The sequence below is a fragment of the Colletotrichum costaricense genome (genome assembly GCF_030867565.1).
Source record: "Colletotrichum costaricense strain IMI 309622 chromosome Unknown Scaffold_24.1, whole genome shotgun sequence".
Classification (NCBI taxonomy): domain Eukaryota; kingdom Fungi; phylum Ascomycota; class Sordariomycetes; order Glomerellales; family Glomerellaceae; genus Colletotrichum; species Colletotrichum costaricense.
Genome location: NW_026848253.1, coordinates 198,906 through 218,968, shown reverse-complemented (window position 1 = coordinate 218,968; position 20,063 = coordinate 198,906). Strand labels below are relative to the sequence as shown.

General features: G+C 52.2%; 7 protein-coding genes across 7 annotated transcripts; 4 read left to right on the top strand and 3 right to left on the bottom strand.

Moving 5' to 3' along the window:
• Window positions 1–607: 607 nt before the first annotated feature.
• CCOS01_15469 (uncharacterized protein) lies at window positions 608–1,675 on the top strand (the record flags this gene model as incomplete). The annotated part of the gene is made up of 1 exon (XM_060463608.1): window positions 608–1,675. The coding sequence occupies one exon, from the start codon at window positions 608–610 to the stop codon at window positions 1,673–1,675; it is 1,068 nt and encodes a 355-aa protein (XP_060305752.1).
• A 528-nt stretch (window positions 1,676–2,203) lies between these two features.
• Window positions 2,204–3,699, bottom strand: CCOS01_15468 (transmembrane amino acid transporter; the record flags this gene model as incomplete). Its single annotated transcript, XM_060463607.1, has 2 exons — window positions 2,204–2,263; window positions 2,320–3,699. The coding sequence occupies 2 exons, from the start codon at window positions 3,697–3,699 to the stop codon at window positions 2,204–2,206; spliced, it is 1,440 nt and encodes a 479-aa protein (XP_060305751.1).
• Window positions 3,700–6,323: 2,624 nt separating this feature from the next.
• Window positions 6,324–8,639, bottom strand: CCOS01_15467 (uncharacterized protein; the record flags this gene model as incomplete). The annotated part of the gene is made up of 5 exons (XM_060463606.1): window positions 6,324–6,662; window positions 6,762–7,500; window positions 7,569–7,690; window positions 7,769–7,984; window positions 8,337–8,639. The coding sequence occupies 5 exons, from the start codon at window positions 8,637–8,639 to the stop codon at window positions 6,324–6,326; spliced, it is 1,719 nt and encodes a 572-aa protein (XP_060305750.1).
• A 926-nt stretch (window positions 8,640–9,565) lies between these two features.
• On the top strand, window positions 9,566–11,812 carry CCOS01_15466 (uncharacterized protein; the record flags this gene model as incomplete). Its single annotated transcript, XM_060463605.1, has 2 exons — window positions 9,566–9,626; window positions 9,729–11,812. The coding sequence occupies 2 exons, from the start codon at window positions 9,566–9,568 to the stop codon at window positions 11,810–11,812; spliced, it is 2,145 nt and encodes a 714-aa protein (XP_060305749.1).
• Window positions 11,813–13,979: 2,167 nt separating this feature from the next.
• CCOS01_15465 (uncharacterized protein) lies at window positions 13,980–14,690 on the top strand (the record flags this gene model as incomplete). Its single annotated transcript, XM_060463604.1, has 1 exon — window positions 13,980–14,690. The coding sequence occupies one exon, from the start codon at window positions 13,980–13,982 to the stop codon at window positions 14,688–14,690; it is 711 nt and encodes a 236-aa protein (XP_060305748.1).
• A 1,461-nt stretch (window positions 14,691–16,151) lies between these two features.
• On the top strand, window positions 16,152–17,081 carry CCOS01_15464 (uncharacterized protein; the record flags this gene model as incomplete). Its single annotated transcript, XM_060463603.1, has 1 exon — window positions 16,152–17,081. One exon carries the CDS (start codon window positions 16,152–16,154, stop codon window positions 17,079–17,081), a length of 930 nt encoding a protein of 309 aa, XP_060305747.1.
• An 806-nt stretch (window positions 17,082–17,887) lies between these two features.
• CCOS01_15463 (uncharacterized protein) lies at window positions 17,888–19,214 on the bottom strand (the record flags this gene model as incomplete). The annotated part of the gene is made up of 2 exons (XM_060463602.1): window positions 17,888–18,313; window positions 18,378–19,214. The coding sequence occupies 2 exons, from the start codon at window positions 19,212–19,214 to the stop codon at window positions 17,888–17,890; spliced, it is 1,263 nt and encodes a 420-aa protein (XP_060305746.1).
• Between the last annotated feature and the right edge of the window lie 849 nt (window positions 19,215–20,063).

Here is a 20,063-nt window from a genome sequence, read left to right as displayed (position 1 = left end):
GATCTGTCTCCCCCCCATCAAGGCAAGTACCTTATTCCTCCCGTCCCCACTATTCGTTTGGGCACGTCCTGGTCTCCTCTGACAGTGGTCAGAGACTTGTCATGAGAGCATCAATCACCATACTCGAGACTCATCACTCATCACGTGATAAGATAAGTGTTCCTGATCAGCTTCATCATTGAGGTAGGTAAGTGAATATACATGTAGTCTTTAAGGGCTAGATGAGGGCCAGGTCAGATATGCCCACCCTCACTCTGACCGCTACTCCCCCTTCCACCCGCCCTACAACGGGACGCGCCTGCCTCACCTGAAGGTTTACTACCTACGCCTACCTTGGCTCCCAGGCGTACCTACCTTACCTCAACACGCGTCCCTTCTTGAGCCACCTTGTCTTTGTTTTCCCGGAGACCAACGACCAACTTGCTCCCCTCAACGATTCTCAACCACAATCGCCGACTGTTATTTCCTCAGTCATCCCGTCGGTCTGTCTAGACAAAATAGGAATATTTGCCGAATAGGTATCTTACTCTACCTCACCCTACATCAGTATCTTTGGCTAACCCATCAAGAAATCAGGTAACCGATACCAATTTGCAGACACGTCACAATGGGTGACCAACAGGCCAAGCCGCCAATCGTGGCAGCTATTCGCAACGACGCCCCTTTGCCGGACATCTCAATTGGAGATTGCCCCAGGTCGAAGAACTTGCACGATGCAGGTGAAACAGCCAACCGCATCGATTTACCAAGGGTCATGAGTCGAGCACCTAGCGACTATTACACCAAGGTCGCGGATCGGTTTTTAGATACTGCAGACTTCAGACTGCTTGACGGCGTCGACCTCGGACGTCCCAACCCCACCATCCTGTTTCACCGAAACGTATCGGACGTGGCTAGATCAATCGAAGACTCCATCAACCGAGATGTTGGGCTGGTTCTCGTCAAAGGGCACATGCCGGGAACTTTGGTGATAGATAGAACGACTCAAGCTGGGAAGATGATCAAGATCCACAATCACCAGCCATTCGAGCCAGCGTCGATCATTCCCGTCCCAGGCTGGACGGCCAAGTGTAAACTGACCGCTCCTGGTCAAGAACCCATTGAATCGATGCTCGTCGCCCAGCACAAGGATAGAGGCCTGGTCGTCGTGGAGGAGTTCGAGAAAGAGCTCGACAAGGCCCCTGTGGGACTGCTGAATTTGTGGCAGGAGGCACAAAACAATGCCGCCGAGCTGACGGAGATGCTCGAGACGGCCAACAATGAGGGGATTGCGCAAGACTTCCTACGCCTCACAAGTGGCCTCCGAAACTACACGACACCTCACAATCGTGAGTTTGAGTCGACCTTCGGAATCGAAAATCATCCCAAGTCTCCGTTCGAAAAGGAAGTCACCACAACGCTTCACGGGATTGCCACCCATGCCGTCGTGGAAGACGCTCCCTACGCCATACTCGGAGACTATCAGTCACTGGCAATATTCGAGTTTACCGACATGTTGACCTTCCCGAAGGTGAACGAGATCGACCGGCTTCGTCGGGGTCCGGGCAACAGGGTTCGAGTACTGGTGCTCAATAATGAGTCAGAGAAAATCCGCCGAAACATGATTGGCGTTTGGCTCAAGAGTATCGGAAGCGAATCAGGTGAAGCCTGGATGAAGAGCACCGGAAGTGACTAAGACAAGGGCAACACGTAGGAAACGGAGAAATGAGCTGGTGGTTGAGTTGCTGGTGAAGGGGTGGGGAAGGGGATAGAATGGAAATGTTGGCGTGTGGGATAATTGGACTCGGCCTGGAGTTTTGGTACCATGGGCCTGTTTTATCGATCATGGAGTTAGTACTTGCAATTGGTTTTGTTATTAAATAAGATCCTATGAACTCTATGAAAGCATTATTAATGATGAGTGTACACGTTAGCAAGATGGTCTTTCAGCCGGCAAGACACATCTTACAGCAACGTGTGGTTCAGCAGCAGCAGACCACAAGCAGTTAATAGTCCAGCGAGAGCAATCCTATCGGGCTTCGGCTTCTTCACAAGGGCTTACGTCTTGAACATGCACAAATCGGACTGCACCCTCAAAGGGCTACTATGGTTGCTTCTCTCAATAGAATGGCAAGAGCTGAGACGCTTTGCTGCATGTTACAAGATAACTCAAGGGGTATTATTATCTGCACTATCAAAACTACAAATTCGACGAGATTGGTATTTAAGCGAGGGAAGCGCAGGTGAAGGGGCTGCTGATCTTTCCAGTCTTGAACTTGAGGTCCTATTCGAGACAATTAGCATGGTTACACTTGAGTGGGCATATACAGGGAAACTCACAATCTCAACAATACTGGCGTAGGTACCGCAAACCAGAACAACAATGCCGATGATGAAGGCAAGACCGTTGAGCGCAGTCTTCATGAGGTTCTCCTTGGCAAAGACGGAACCCTCGCGCATGAGCATGAACCACATCAGGGCAGGGAAGTAGAAAGTGAAGCCGGAGATGAAGAGCGAGGAGCTGATGGACAGAAGCTCGGAGAAGAAGGGGATGGCTTCGGCGATGATGAAGGCGATGATGGTGATGACGGTGATGAGACCGAGCCAAGTGACCCAGCCCATCTTGGTGTTGATGAAGCGGATGATGGAGTCCTTGTAGACACGACCGTGGATGTAGCGGCCGACGACGGTGGTGTTGATGGATCCCGAGATGAAGATGACGGGGAGGGCAACGCCGAACGCAATCTTGGAGATGGTGTTACCGGCGGACAGCAGGGCAGGGGACTTGACATCCTGGCCAACAAAGGCGTAGATGAGGGCGCCAGTGAAGGTGTAGATGAAGATCTCGATCAGACCAAGGGCCCAAATAGACTTCTTGTAGTCTGTCGGGGTGTGCATCTCGTCCATGAAGGAGAACTGGCAAATGGCAAAGCTGTAAGCGAAGACAACATTGGTGATGGCGATGAAGGCCTCGGCGAACGTGATACCATCCTTGGGCCAGGCAGACCAGGGAGCGGTGGTGATTTCACCTCTGTTGATACCGGTCGCGATGATGGTGATACCGATGGCGAGAATGATGGAGACGAAATCAATGTATCCCAGGATGGCGACTTCGGCAAAGGACGGGGGGATGGCAAGAATCAGCAGGATAATGGCGGAGACGACGGCAAAGACAATGGAGCACGCGCCGTCGTTGGTGATGTTGCCAAAAGCGATGGCGCCGGTGAGGGTGTGAGAGCTAACCAGGAACGTCAACTGAAGCGCGAACATGGCACCGATGATTTCGTAGCCCCAGCGGCCAAACATGAGCTGACCGGCGTCGGCGTAGTGCGACACGTGAGGGAACTTGATCTTGACCTGACCCACGACGTCACTGGTGTAAATGGCGATCAAGCCCAAGGCGACGCACACAATCACGCCGGCGACCATACCGAGGGAGGCGAAGGCGGCGGGGAGAGACAGACTGCCGAGGGCGATGGCCTCGACGATGAGGACGACGGTGAGACGCTTCCAGCCGAGGCGGTGGAAGTGGGCGCTGCCCTGGGCGGCCTTTTGCTTCTCGAGATCCTGGCGGTTGAGGTCGGTGACTTCGCCGACTACTTCGCCTGGGAAGACGGCATCGCGGGAAAATTGGGGGGCGACAGCGGCGCCGTCGGAGGACTTGGTGTCCTTGTTGTCGGCGGCATGAGCCTGCTGTTGTCTAATCTGGTCGTGATCCATGATGGGCTCCTTGTTGGAGTGTGTGTAAGGTTGGAGAGAGTGTGGTTTTTTTGGTCTCTAGTCCAAGTTTTGCGTGTGGCGTGGGGCCCGGGCGGAGGAAGAGGAGGAGGGGAGGACGCTTTGACGGGATGATGTCAAAGGCGAGATGGGTGTTGTTGGAGTTGAGGGCGTTGTATGAGACAAACACACTCGGACGCACAACAGGACGGACCGGGTTGAACAGGTCTGACTTCGGTTGAAGAAAGAGAGAAGAGAGAGAGATGAAGAGTCAAGAGCCGGTTGGACTGAAAGAGAGAAACAACAACAAGAAGATGGGAAGACGGAGGCGGGATATATGGTGGCAAAGGGCGGAGCATCAGCACCGACCCCGGAGTCAGGCCGAGGGCTCGACCTCGTCGAGTTGAAAGCAATTCACCTCGACTGAGACCCGGAACCTACGATGATTGGACCAGGGTCCTTATCTTTTGGCCCCCCCGCGATCGTGGGCGGTGACACCGGCACCTGGGAAATGGAATGGGATGGGGATGGGGATGGGTAGATGGCCTTACCACGGACGAGGGACGAGAGAGTGGGCGAGTGGGCGGCAAGAGTTCGTCAGCCAGATTACCTAGATGGCTGACATACGGATACTCAAGTCCCACGGAAAGCTCTGCTATTCGACGACTCGTACTTTGTACAAGAGAATCATCAACCCGGCCCCCCTTGCTTTGGGACCGGATTCCGTGCGTTTGTGAAATTGCGGGGGAATAAACCGTTGCAGACTTTCCCCGCGAAATCGACCAGCGTCCCTGAGATTCCAGAATTGACACATTGGTCTTTGCGTGAGGCCGCGTGCTGCTTCCCCGAGTTTCCCAGTGGAAAGTTGTATTTCTCGTTGTCAAGAAAACTAGGAACGCGTGCCAGCAAGTTGAGGGTTGTTGACGGGGTTGCTCTGTTCACGGTCGTGTAAATGCGGGACTGAGGCAATTGGTAGAGTTTTTGCATCGTAATAGGGTGGATATTGTGACCTATTCTTTACCTAAAGGACCCAGAAGCAGAGCCGCAGAGTGGCCTCATCTCACCCACCTTGAGTCAGTCCATGTTGCTGTTCCCACGGGCGACCCCGAAATACGACCGGTGGCGCGCTGGGAAGAGGCCTGACGTGACTGGGATTTGAATAAAGATAGTCTGAGCTCCTTTCAGAGAAGGGAAACGGACGAAAGAGAAAACTTTGCCTTATCTAGAGTTGCTGAAACTCTAGCGAGGAAAAGAGCGTCATAGGTGACTTTGAACATTGGACGTTGGGCCAAGAGCATGAGGCTCAAAAATTTTCAGACGAAAACGAACAAGAGCCAAAGCCAAGAGTGACGATTGCCGAACAAGGGGGGGGGGCCTGAGCCCGTTCGTGGGAAAAGACTCCCATAGGCGCAGACGTCTCTCGGATCTCTCCCACCCTTCCACCCTTCTACCCGTCCCCCTCCTCCCCTTCGAGTTGCCTTCCCGCGCTGGCGTAGGCGATTTCTGCAAGCCTTGGGATTGTCTTGAGTGTCTTGCTTCGATGCGCTAAACCAGTCGTGGGTTGCAAGGCCGCTTACCCGCAGAGGGCCGCAAAGTTAGACGTAATAGCGCCGCCGCGGTCCCGTAGATTCCCGACATCCTTGAGTCGTGGATCCATGCCGATCCCACCTTTGCCCACTCACACCTGTCACGTATTGGGAAGGCTTCTAGAAGATCGACTGGAAGGCCCCAAAAGGCTTGTCGACGCCTCCTACGCACTTCCCTGCACATGTGGCCACACAAAGTGCACAAAGGGCTGATCCCCCCTGCATATGCCCGTCTTCCCACCCGTGCCACCCCGTCCAGGGCCGCCTGTTGAGCGAGGCGAGCGAGGCGAGATCTCATGCGACGCGGGTTTTTGGAGCGAGTATCCATGCCGGACAGACTTCTCTCGTGCGTGAACGGAACCCATACGGACCCTGTTTTTTGCGTGTGTCTTCTTTTTGTGCCAGTTCTTTAGGCCAACTCTGACTGGCCAGAGAGACTTTCTGCTCAATAATTTGACATACAACCATTACCAACCGCAGAGATAACAGTTTCGGAGGCTGGTGTGGTTTTGGTGGGTGTTGAGAAAGGAGGTTGCATTTACGCCGAGTTCTCGCCCGACATTAACTGGACACATTCGTGGCAAAGCGAAACTGGTTTCATAGACATTAGGCGAAAAAAAAAAAAAAAAAAAGGGTGACGAGAAATCGCAACACGTCGATGAAGAAGGCGAATCAAGGCAAACAAGGCCATGGATAACAACTGTGCATCAGCAGGTTGTATTGGCGTCTAGTTGAGGGTGATAAACTAGCTGATCTACCGCGTTTGGCGGATCCGAAGGTTCAAACTTGCGTCAAACGACTCGGCCGTCGTGCCGCGAGAACCGAACTACACAGCTTTGGCGTGCGAGATCTTCGTACGAAGGAGCAACTGGAAGCGGTTTGCGACGGGCTTTTGCTCGCTCCTCGTTACCGGGGGGGGGGGCCAGCATGAGCAGGGGAGGGTGAGGGACATGGACTGAACGAAGCTGTTGGCAATTCCGATTGTGTCATTGAATCCGGGGTAGAACTGCGGGGATGGGGCCAGTTTGCGTTTGTAATTTGTTAAAGGGCGCGCGCTGTTGGTGTGGCGGTCGTCCTCGAAATTATCGTCGCACTCTGTTCTGAACCGGTCTGGTCGTTCCTGGAGATGACATTCCTCCAAACCTGAGTCGTGCCATTCTCTCTTTGCCATGCTGCCATGTTGTCATGATGTTCCCAGTCCATGGTCCCTTTCGGTTTCAGCCGGACGAACGCATCAACGGCCGAGATTGCTGCAAACCGGACCATCCCAGCCGCTGACCACTCCGAGAAGAGGACGATATCGCAAGCTGGAGTCCCCGAACCATGCATCCTTCGCGCGGTGAACGCTCCGGCCACGCACGGGGAGCCCGCAAGCAGCAACTGGGCCAATCCCGTGTCCGTTATTTGACGTTGTGGGAACTCCAAGTGGTTTGCTGCATCCGTGCATTTTCCTCATTTCTACATGACACCAACACTAACACCACCACCACCACCAGTACCGCCTTGGCCGCGCTCCCACGTTGCCCACACTTCATCCAAGACTGGTAAGCAATGCTTATCCCGCCAGAGGAACCCGGAAAGGAGTTGCTGCAGGTTCTCGCGCCTGCATCGTTCCGGCGGCAAAATACCCCTGGCTCGTTCCAGTAAGCTATTTAGTCTCGACGAGAACCACTCACGGTCCTCGGTTGTTCCGGACCCGACGATGCCCACAAAGAGAACCCACAGCAAGGCGGCATCGTGAGACACCCAGATGAGTGCAATGGAATCCGCGTCATCGAGGGCGTCGCGCATCCTCCTGACGAGGACCCGAACCATGTGCCCCGTCGTCGGGATCTCTCGCAAAACGGTATAAAGAAATACATGAGCCGCAGAGACGAGAACTAGGAACCGTTTCTGTACTGGCGTCGCTGTCCGGCGCTCCACGTATAAAAAGTGCAGAATTGTGCTATCAGCCGTGTTCATGACGATCCTGATGTCGTCTGCGGCCACGGACACGGCACCGCCTGCCTGCGAGAGGATCGCCTGCCTCAGCGCCACAAAGATCCTGAGCGGCTCGTCGCTCTCGTCGGGGTTGTGGCCGCCGAGCTTCTCCAGGTGTCGCAGGGAAGGCGCCCTTGCGCGATTCACGACCGACGGCGGGAGAGATACCTGCGCGAGAGTGTGGAACATGGGGAACTTTGGCACTCTTCCGAGACCCGAGGCCACTTGGATGTCGATCCTGGGAGAGGGATTCTGGTCAGTTACCGTTCGTTGTGGAGGGCAATTGAAGGAAGTCAAGGCACACACCAATTAATGCAGCGGCAGAGGATGTAGTCGTGTTTGATCGTCTCCGGTCCCCCTCGAGCTTCTATCATGGCGTGGAGCCCCGTCAAGTGGACGTTTGCCGCCGAAAAGTGACCTTGAAAAGCCTACCAACATGTGTGTGAGGACTGGGGCATCGAAGTGAGGTGGTGGTATTCGTATATGAGCGCTAGAAAATCACTTACTTCAACGCTTCCCAGCATGGCCACGCCAGCAAGAACAGAGAGGTCATTGCTTGCACTACGGGCAGATTCTTGAGAAGCTAGACGATCTCTGATCATCCGCATCGCCTCCCCCTTTTGCTGGTACCCTTCGCGCTGGAGCTTGAAGTCAAGGAGAGGCATGGTGGCGGTCAGAAACTCTGCTGCCAAGGCCAGCGTAACGCGCATGATGAGAGCGCTCTGCATAGCATAGGGAAACCATGGTCTCTGAGTATCGATCGTAGTGGAGTTGAGATTAAATCTGGTGGTGACTGGAGAGTTAGCTCAGACGCACAGCAGCGGCGTGGTGTGACGGCGTCCGGCTCGTGAGCGGTAGAAGCTGCGACTCTTACAATATTTCACCAGAGAGTCCACGCAAGGACTACTGGGAATAGGTAGTGTATTGAAGGGGTCAGCGCTATCGCTCCCCAGTCTCTGTACCCAGGGTGGCAGCGATGCTTGGTGTAAAAACTCAGCAATGTCGGATGGAGACTACGGAAGTGTGAGTGATGACGGCCTGAGTCTTGTGGAGAGATGGGGACAAATAGCATACATGGGAACAGCGAGTTGACTGCACATCTTCTTGTTCTTGTTCTTTTTCTTGTTCTTGCAGATGCTTTGGACTCTTGGGTTTGGTTGACTTGAGCGTTGTTCCCGCCAACCTGAATCGTCCCTTCAACTGGGCCTTCTGCCTGATGGTGTCTTGTGAAATTGAGGCCGTCGAGGATCCCAGCTCCGAACGGCCCCTCTGGATGGCAGTTCGGATAGCATGACTTCTGGTGGATTTGCTCGCAGTTTGGAAACTCCCTTCAGTGGCATCGACGGTGATGAACTTGAAATCAGATTTGGGGCCCATGTCAAGGGGAGTTGGACCAGCCGAGGGGCTCCTTTAAGGCTGAAGCCCGGTCTGATCTCTAGCGTCACACGCCAGTCCCGTCCACATCTCCCACGATCAGTCGTCGTTATGCTGCCAAGATCAATCTGTCGGCCTGCGATATCATCAACCCCTAGACTCGTGCTCAGTAAGGCAACGAGCTAACAGAGGGGCAACAAAGGACAACAGGACCCCCCGCTGCACGTCAACAGCAACAAGCCTGATTGGTTAAGGCTCGCTAGACTTGGCTAAGGTTGGTGAATAAAGTTGGTCCAAATGCCGCGCTCAATGCTGAGAGTTAGTCATCAACCAGGTAAAATGGCCCGAGTTCTTTGCGAAGGATCGCGAGTTGAGGGGGATACGGAGCAGCTGAGAGCAAAAGGCAGAGAAGGGGAGGCAGATTGGCCCGGCGGAGGTACGTAACGGGGCCAAGACCAACACTGATAAGACGCTTGCCTAATTTGATCTAGCCATCCTTAGATCCAATCGATGCAGCCAGTGAACGCCTGTCGCCTAGATGAGTGGGGATGGCTCTCCAATCGAGGCACGTAAAATACAAAGGACACGTGACATGCGCAACGATCATCCGACAGAGATACGTACCCATCTCAGTTCCAGGCCCGATGTTCGTCCGTTTTCGGCCTCCGAGCGGACGAAGCGGACGAAAGATGCGTAAGCACCGACGACATGAACAACATCAGTGAGACAGGCAGCAAGCCAGAGCTGCCCACGGCAGATGATCTGGGCTTTCCAAACGAAATCACGTCTTTGTTTTCACTTTTATTCTTTACTCAGGGAGCTTTGGTATCTCGAGTTACCTCCTCTGTTGTGATATTTGACTGTATGTAAAGGCAGCATTCGTCCTCAAGTCGTTTGGTTTGAAGCCCATAACAACAACATCCGAAAAGATGGATGAACGACCGACAAAGAAACGTAAAGTCCGAAAGGGAACACGAAGTTGCTGGCAGTGTAAGTTCGTCCGTGGAAGTGCTCCGGTTTCCCGAGCGAGATCCAGCTCTGCCGAATTCCCCGATTCAATCGCTATTCTTGATTTACTAACACCCCGTCCAGGCAGGAAGAGAAAGATCCGCTGCGAATTCTCCTCCAACGAAGAAGAAACCTGCAATGGCTGCCAGGCTCGCGGTGCCGCCTGCGTAAGCCAGGAGTTCACCGACGATGAGCCGTCCGGCCCGCCTGAGCGCGGCCTTGCTCAGCGTCTTGGACGGTTGGAAGAGTTGATGGTGAAGCTTGCCGACAAAATGGGCCCAGAGCCTTCATCGGTCAACAAATCGACCCCGCCAACACCGTCGGTCGAGGGTTCCCTTCGTGTTTCCGATTCAAATGTCACCCCGGATGACTCGTCCTGGCAGTCCGTGAGTGGGACCACCGCCGTCTCCGCCCCGATTCCCGGCCGCCCCCTATCCCAATCCGCACTGAATCCGCCTGCGGCGGAGCGTCCTCGTGCTGGCAGCAAGTACGACAAGATATGCCGCGACATTCACTCCGTGTTCCCATCTCCTCAGGATGCCCAGACCATCGTCCAGTCAAGCAGAGGCCCAATCTTCGTATTAATCATCTTTTACTCGTACCAAGATATTCTCGAGGGCAAATCCCAGCCGACTTCTTCTCTCACTGCCATGCCAGATGTCACCAAGCACCCGGCTATCTTGGCAAAGCATTTGCTTCAGTTGACCATTTGTCTGCAGCAGATGCCGCCGTGCTTCGACGTTTCTCAACTCGAGGCTTGCCTGAAGTGCTCCATCCATGAAAAGATGGCAGAGTGGACAGCAGCCGCCAGCGCCGTCACTTCCAACGACGAGTTGGTGGGTTCTGCAGAGGGCTTGGAGTGTCTCATTCTCGAAGGGTTCTACCTCGTCAACTCTGGCAACCTCCGCAAAGCATGGCTCGCCATGAGAAGAGCTCTTAGCTTAGCACAACTGATGGGCATCGAGCGCGATGGCTCGCGGCCGTTGAAGTCGTGTGATCCCTCAACTGACCCTTCTACGATGCCTTCCTCTCATGCGCTGTGGTCCCGTATCAATTCCTGCGATCGATACTTATCCCTACTCCTTGGTCTCTCTGCCGGCACGCAGGATAACAGCTTCATGTCGGAAACCTTCCTGGTCCGTGACACGCCGATGGAGAAACTGGAAAAGAGATATACGGCCATCTCGCTCCGAATCATTGAGAGAAATCGCACTGCAGCGACAGAAGCCTTTGCCATCACTCAATCTGTAGACTGTGAGCTCGAGCACGCGGCAAAGTCCATGGGACGCAGCTGGTGGGAGATCCCGCCCGTGCCCGACTACACCGACACCACTGGCCAGATGAGCATCATGTCGCACCTGATGCTCCAGATCCACCACCATAGTTTGCTCATCTTGTTACACCTCCCATACATGCTTCGCAACCAGACAAACACCCGGTTCGACTACAGCAAGAATACGTGTTTAGAGTCTAGTAGGGCCGTCCTGAGACGATGCGTCATCTTCCGCACCGCCAACAACGCAGCATTCTCATGCCGCCATATTGACTATTCGTCACTCATGGCCGCCATGACGCTTCTTCTCGGTCACCTCAGTCGTCCTCCTGGCATTCGGGAAGAGGACTGGGCGAGACAACGGAGCGAGGACCGGACCTTGGCTGAAACTGTCCTGGCCAAAATGGAGGAACTAGCTGTGCTGAACGACGACAAGCTATCCGGCGAGAGTGCAGAGATTATCAAACAGCTGCTCCCCATTGTCGACTGCTGCAACGGGGTAACTCCACGCCATTGCCCCGAATCAGAGGTGAAGAATCTTCAGTTGAGCATCCCTTATCTCGGAATCATCAATATCAAAACCACCGCAAATCAGACAGCCGAGTCGCACTTGCTGGATCTTAGCCACTCACAGCTGCCCACACCAGCAAACACAACGACTGTGGCATCGGAATCTCTCCAGCAAGACACTCCTCCAGCAGTATCCTTGGAAGCACTCCTCGGTCAGGACAACACCATCCCCCACGAGGACGTGTGTGCGGGCTTCAGCGCCGATTACCTCGGATGGCCATGCCCTGGAATCACAGCAGAGGCTGGAGATTGGGCGTTTCAAGGCGTAGATACAACTTATTGGTCCCTTCTGAACAGCGGCATGTCAGGCGACTTTTCTCAGTGACGAATTCAAGCCTCCAGTGCCCAGCAAGGGACGGAAAAGGCGTAGTTGAAAATCTTTGAGCTGTTCAGATGCTAAGGAAGATGGACTGTATTGCAACGAGTCTTTCAAAAAGAGGAATCAACCCCCTTTTCAGTCATCCGGGTTGCCCGAAACTCAAAGCGCACAGCCAAAGAGGCATTCAAGGTCGATCTGAGGCCTGCTCATGTCTGAAGAGCGTAGCCTGATTTACGCATCCACCACTGGACTTCTGTTGGATTCTGCCAAGTATTGTCACTCTCCTGTTGAGCGTACATAGTTGCAGGCCCGCTTCACGTCGAATAATAGCGCAGCCTAAACAGGCAAGGGATCATGCTGCTATTGGACCCTGTGGTTTGCCCAAACTTGGACCAGAAGACGCAGCACTTGATCAGAAGTTCAGAACTACCATTTGTCCTCGGCAAGCTGGCCAGCTCCTCTGTCTCCTCTCGTAGTTGGATCCTGAACTCAGAAAGCCAGCCAACGAAAGCGGATTGACAAGGTAGAAACCCTCCAGGGGAACGCTCAAAAAGACACGATAATGTTTGAGTCTCTGAAACAAATATCCACGTTCAACATTAGCCCCAAGACTCAGCTAGTTTCTGTGATAACGGAAATACAGGACAAGGGATCTTTGCCATTTGGTCGTTCCAAGTTGAGGATGCAGATGGAGACAAGTCGTACTTCATTTCTCGCTTGGTCGAAGTTGGGCATCTCCGCAGATTCGTGAGCCCGGTTAGCAACAAGACTTTCCCTCGGAAGTTCGATGATACTTACGGCTCGGCACATGCGGCTTTTGGAAAAGTGAACATGTTGGACTTTCTCCTTACCTAAGCCAAGCTGCCAAGAAGGGTCTTGGCGCAAACTCTTCAACTTGGATGAGGCTTGCTTGCAACGCTGTGTGGTTATGTACTAATATGTAATTCCCAGAAAGGGGGAACTGGGGCTTAGCAATACGACTCTACAGACTACAAAGGTGCTGTCTAATGTATGACTTTACCATGACCCCGGCCAGCCAGCCAGGCGTTGCTGGAGACATCCCACTCGGGCAATTCGTGAACCACCTAAACTGCGTGGGCCACCAGCATTCGTGCAGCACGCCGGGCAGAAATAATCAGCGCCCGGATCGAGACCCGAAAGACGCACTGATGGGGTTGCCAAGGGGGGGTTCTGGAGCATGGGCACCTGAGACTGGCATCCATCAACGCTCATGTCCGACAGCCGCACGAAAATCCATGACTCGTCGCCGAGCCAGAGACCAATCGGGTCGCTGGCTCTATACTACATATGGGGACTTGGAGGCACATTTGGGGCACAGATTGTATAGTTTGGTGGTCTAGAATTCTGATACAGGTTAGACTTATGCTTATTTCGCTGCGCAACTATACGGAAAAAGGACCGCACTCCAAGTTCAGCAGGACATTGTACCAGAGTCATCAGACCAGCCAGCTTGCCCGGCCAGCCAGAGCATTGGGCAAAGGATTACACTGCTTGCGCCTATCCAGATCCATAGACCGTCCGTCGTCTGATGCCAAGGAGCAAAAGTCCATCACGGTCGTCCCGATTCGGTAAGTGACCCTTAGAGACGTGAAATTGCCAGACATGGGGAACACTCGGCCGCTGTCCGGATTAGTATTCACTCCACGTCTCTTTTCGACCATGGCGGAGATCCGGTTAGGACCCGTGTGACTTTACTAGTTGAGGTAAAGGACCCATTCAGATCCTTCAGCCTCAAAAGTGGACGGCGATGACCAGGGGAGACTACTGGGACAAAGGGTCTCGAGGTTCTCGGTTCTCGGTCCTCGGTATAGACTACTTTTGTGTATTATCGATGCGGGCTGGGGTGAGTGAGGCGATGGAAAGGTCCCTAACAATTCTGAATTATTGCCAGAATTAGGACCGTGGTCAATACGTAGAAGGTAGACGAGGAGATATGAGGCTAGATAGGAGGGATGAGGATGAAGGATAAAATGGTCACAGGTCGCTCTCATCATCAGCTTGGTCTCGGAATATTCAGTCTTCATCCAGTCTCAGTTGTCTTTCTCCTTGTACCCACACCGGTTCTTACTCTCTTTGACGCCTTGAAGAACTGAAAATTCAAAGTCACAATCCAACATTTGACCAAGTTTGACTGTCTTTACCTTTGAACACAATGATCTCTTCCGCTCTCTTCGCAGTCTTTGGTCTGGCAGCTACGGTCATTGCCGCGCCTCCTCGCCCTCGCATGCTAGCTGCCGACGATATCATTCTCCTTGGCCACGGCGGCACCTCAAAAATCATGAAAGCAACGGACTACGATGCTCTCGAGACTGCCACCTCTATACCCGCACAAATTACATCATACAATGCCACAAGCACACCTGGCCTGATCCGTCGCGGCTGCCAGCAGAGTTCCGAGGTCCAAGTCATGTCAGATGAAGAGTTCCTCAACTGGGACGTTGCCATCTCCCCCGTCGTTTCCTCCTTGGAAGGTAGCTCCGCTGGCATCAGCGTCTCCAACGGGGTCGAAATCAGTAATTCGCTCACCATCGGTTCTGAAATTACCATTGGGGGCTCAGACATTATCAGCGTGTCTTTGGGCATGAATCTGGACATGTCCTGGTCTACGTCTCAGGAAAACTCCCTCGAATTCGATATCCCGGCGAACATGTACGGCGTCATAGTCAGCCAGCCTTTTGTGCGTCGCGTACAGGGTAACCTATTTACGGGGTGCACAGATAACCCGACAAAGACAACTTTCATGGCGGACACGTACGAGAGCCAGGGCTATGGCCAGCTGGCTTGGGTGAAGGGTGTCATTCGGCTCTGCACGAGCAAAACTTATCCTATTCCCTACTGCATTGGCGAGGGCCAGCACAAGTGAGTAGAATTACATGATGGGGTGGTGCAGAACAATTCTTTTGTTTTTCTTGGAAATTGGGAAGAACTGTGATGGATTATTTTGGCGCAATTTGATGCAAATTTGATGCACATTTGATAGAGTACTGGAGTAATGTATCATTGAACCTTGAACGTAGAGCTTTAGACCCGCAAGTCACTGCTTGAATACTTGCAGTTCAAACCAGACCAAATATTTCTCGTTACAAGTAAACCTGCAAAAGTGCTTGTAAACATGTCGAGATAAGGCAGAACTGAACGCTTTCAAGATTTTGAAATGGATAAATTAGAGGATTCATGGATCGTGTTTTTGCCTGATCACCGGACATGGCCTGGCACCAAGTAAGGTAGACATATCAATAATCAATAGAGGTATAGGCTCGAGGAAACTCGACATGATCCCGGCTATTTCATCATGGAAACCGGAATAAGAGACAGAATGGTTGTTCAGCTATTACAGCTCAAATAATCGGCTCATACTTCACGCCTGTTTGATTATGACCTTAAATGGCCAGGAATGGCATTGGATCATTCTTCGTTGGCATTAGTCGGTACAAGTAGAGACCGCAGGAGTTGGAACTTGAACGTGTTGCATTTTGTCATGCCAACGGCTGGCTGTTGGGCAGTGAATAAGTTACCCCAAACAATTGAAGATGGGTTCCAAGGGACATTTTCTTACTTCATGTACTCAGAATTTTATCTTCTCACGCTCACATCACCATGTGAATTTGAGTTAGGAATTATGTTCTTGGAAACGATCATCACTACATAGACCTTACTCTCAATAGATTTTGGATGGCTCTACATGGATGTTCTGTCTCATGTCAAGGCCCCTTCAAGAAAACATTGAGTGGCGGCGCGAACTAAACATAGGTACCGTGTATCTTTAGTAAGCCATAGGATGGGAAAAGTCAAGTAATTCTATTTCCTAGTCACTACTCCGTATAATTAGACCGAACATGATCGTGGATCTCGTGGTCAGGAGGTAACTGATAGGAGATTGATAAGATGAAAACTTGGAGTAACCACACTTGGTTTAGCATGATGGTTCCCATGTAACACAGCCCACGCGATAAAATCACGCACTTGACCAAAAAAGGATTACTGTCAGCTAGAAATTCTGCCCGTTCGGGTTGAACGATTTCCAGTCAGTTACAGAGGTACTTAGGCCTTCCCGGTTTCAGTTGGGAAGAGGCCGGTATCCCTCTAACAATATAAACACTCTAACCTCCTCACTCATAAGTTCATTACGCATAGAAGAAAATACAGAGATGGCGTTATGCTAGGTAGAAATAAAAATATTGGGGACACCGCAAGTCTGGTGTAACATTTAGGGCCGCGGTGTATTGAACCGACGCAACTCGGTTCTGTCGGCGATGGAGAACTTGGCTCATGCACCCAAGAATCCTTCAGCAATTCTTCAGCAACAAGCGAACAAATCCACATCATGCGCGTGGTTGTCTTCGGCGCAACAGGCGGACAGGGCATCGCCCAAATCTCAGCTCTCAAGGCGGCAAACCACTATCCCATCGCCGTGAGCCGGCAACCCCGCATTACTTCGCCGCCCGTCGAGACCCGTATCGCAGAGCTCACCGACCGGTCCGCCGTCCGTGCTGCTCTGTCCGGTGCAGAAGCAGTCTTGTTGAACTTGCCTTCCTTTCAGCCAGCTGATTTCCTCTATGCCGCCGCGAGGACTATTGGGGCCGAGGCCGCTGCGCAGTCGTCGACTCTAAAGATCATCGTGTTCAACACGAGCTTCCCCGTCCCCGAGAAGAATGTCGGCATTGAAGCTCAGGAGCATCGTCGGGAGACACGCCGAATTTTGCGGGAGGAGGTCAAAGGCAGCGGCGTAGCACTCGTTTCGATACAACCCGGCGTTTTCCTTGATAACCTACTAGAAGGCTGGACTTTGCCGCGCCTTAGAGACGAGGGGCGGATAGTCTACTGCCATAAACCCGACCTCGAGGTGTCGTGGATTTCTCTCGATAATCTGGCGCTCCTGATGGTTGCGGCCTTGGCACGGGACCCGGCGGAGCTCGATGGACGGAACATAGTCGTCGGTGGCCCGGAGACGGTAAAATTGTCCCAACTCGCCGAGAAGTTGGGCCGTGCGTGGGGCCGAGAGGTTGGGTTTGAAAACCAGACGGTGGACCAATTTTCTGAGGAAATGGCTGCGGCATTGAAGTCTCAGATGCAATCCGGTAAGGAATTGGAAGTCGTCGTGGACGAGACGAGAAGGGCTTACACATGGTACAATGATGCCGAGGAGAAGCCCTTCAAGGTGGATATGGCGCCTGTGTTGGAGGAGCTGAAGGTTTGCTTGACGGGGATTGAGGACTGGGGGAGACTCAAGGGCTGCCCCATAGAGACCAAATAAGACGTACGTTGAGCTCACTGTGGTAACGATGATGAAGAAACTTGGTCTTTTCGCGAAGCCAGCCTGGCGTCCTTTCAAAGTATTCAACTCGCTCATCCCCTCCGGGCTAAATCTGTGGTTGGGATCTTGGAGGAAGAGACTTCATTTACACTAACCTCACAATTTTACAAAGTAAACTCAGGGCTAGAATTCCTCAAAGCCTCATGTTACTGGCCTTGACCTGCTCCCTCCCCTCAACACCTCCTTTTCCACTACCTCAGAGCGATCTCACCGCCAAACCCTCGTCAATGTGATGTAGAGCAGCCGAATCTGACAAGTTACGATGCTAACGCTGACATCTGGCTTATCAAATGTTTTGAAATGCACAGCTTCTACTACCGGTCCGCTACCAATACATACTCGGTCTCTGGGAGCACGCATAGTTTCACCTCGGCACACCATCCGTCATACTCGTATCGATTTCTCGAGCCTCAATCATCCGACAATCCTTCAAGACTAGGTGTTGGGGCTGACAGATACAACTCTGCTAATGCCCGTGCCCTCATTTGGCCAAGACTCAATGCAAACGAGTTGAGTCTACAAATCCGCAACGACAGCATCGACTCTCATACAGCTCCACGAAACTCCGAGTTTTGTGGATAATCAAAGGGAGACATATGATTTGATGAGAATCTGCATTGGACCGTGAGCTCTAATTTGCGAGTCTTCATCGTATCTTCAGCGTTGAAAGCACAGGCCATTTACACCCATTTAGTCGTGAAACATGTTATACCTCTGAAATCAAAGCTCTTTCCTCAAACATCAAGTTAAATCCCTTTGAATCTCTCAAAGGCATCAACGGCACTCTCTACTTGAGCCTCCATGTCCACACCGTTGATATACATCCCACCTTCCCTCATCTCGGCCTTCATCTCATCCAAGACAATTTCGTGAGGATCGCGGCTGTAAAGTCGCCCGAAACTTCGCGTGATCTCTACAATTTTTTGACTTCTAGGAATCCGCACTTGGTCATAGGCTTTGAAAGCGGCTTCAACCTCGTCTAGGGATGTCAAGCGCAAGAAGATGCCGGTGAGCACTGAGCAATCCTCGATCGCTTGAGCAGCGCCGTTGCCTGAGTGAGGAAGTGTCCCGTGGGCGGCATCACCGACCATGGCTACCCTTCCTCTGTAGTAGGAGGGGGCGTGGTCATGGTCTTGAAGAGTCCAGTCCTCTGTGTGCCCTTTCTCTAAAAGCTAGAATGTGGCTGTTTAGATGACCATGATGCCATGAGGGATAACTAGAAACCATGAAACTTACAGATATCAAGGCATCTACCCCTGGAAGTGAACCCTTCCAGAGTTGAGGGTCTAATGGGACCCCACGTTCCGGGCATTTGGTGTCCCTTTGATAGCAGCCCACGCTGAACGTCTGGCCAAGGTCAAGCGGGATAGCGTTGATGAACCCATAAGGTGTACAATACGTGATGACCGTGTTGACTGACTCTACAGGGACGACCATTTTGGCTTCGGACATGGGGACGGTGGTGTGGAACTGGCGCCATTGGTCGTGATTGACTGGAGCTGCGTTTGGATGACCAGGCCCCAGAACAAACTTCCTCGTCGGGCTGTTGACACCTTCTGCACCGAAAACAATATCAAACACATCTTGAGTGCCATCTTCGAACGCAACGGTGATTTTACGTGTCAAAGGGTCTTCCTCCATTTTAGCGACTCGCTTGCTGAAGTGAACGCGCTGATGCGGGACCACGTCTTCTTCAAGGAGTCCTTGTATGAAGTGCGCGCGGTGAACGGTCCGCCTGCCCTTGGCCCTTCCCAACTCAGCAAAGATAACTCCAGCGTGTTCACCACTGGTCAATTTGAACTGTGTTGCCATTTCCGTGTTCTCGTCACCAGCCATGAAGTGCGATTTCTTGAAGTACGCCCGCTTGATCTTGGGCGAGATCAAATCCATGGCCCTGATGGCGTTTCCATGTGGTGCAAGACCGGACCCGCGGACTCGGATGTCTGAATATCTCTCAAACAGCTGAACGTCCAAAAGTGGATTCTGGAGAAGACCGACAGCTAGGCAGCAGCCGGCGATACCGGCGCCTAAGATGCCTACGCGAATGCGACTTGCCTCAAAGTTCTCTCCCATAATGCTCGAGTATCAGGTTGTGTTCTGGAGGTCTTGTATTGGTTGAGACCTGGGTCAGTCAAGTGCGGGGTTGGCGAGTTTTGATCTCAGATTCTACGAAAGAAAGAGAGGAGTCAGGGGCCATGCCGAGAACATCCACTTGACTGTTTGCTTGACCGCAGACCACGGATGCAGACCTGTGCTGTTGGTTGGTGAATGCAACGCATCATGCCATTTTGCTCCACACACCCCCTGTCTCTGGGATATAATTTCTTGGAAATCGTTCGTAAAGTGGCTGGGGCCTTCGGACCATGATTCGATTCAACTAGCGGGCCTGGGAGACTTTAAGGTAAATACTCTAGCTAGTATCTCGTTGAAATGGCTTTAGCGCATTGCCAGTGAAATTTTCAACTTTTGTAACTGAACCATGGTTTTCTGTAGCCTACACAAGGCTCTTTTTGGCGCGTGCGCTGCATGATCAAAATGGTTCAGTAGTTGAGCTTTTCGTAGTTTGTTTCGTTAAAGCTGACGTGCCTCGTCTTAAACAATATGATGGGTTCCGGTGTTTCATACCGTGTATGTACAAAGAGGAGACTCAATATCAGCAGTTCTGACAGTGGCTGCTTTATTACAATTGAATCCAAATAATTTAGGCCTATTGCTGAAATATTAACACATAATCTTCTACTTATTTCGGAAGCTAAGTGGTTGTTGAAAGTCGATGCAAAGACTTGTGCAATCTCAACCTCTCCCTGAGTCCCCAAGAAATGACATGCCAAGGTTTAACTTCTCTGAGGCTGGGGTAAATATCTCTCAGAACCATTCAAAGCTTTTTCAATTGAGACTGTGTGATGCTAATACTATCAATGG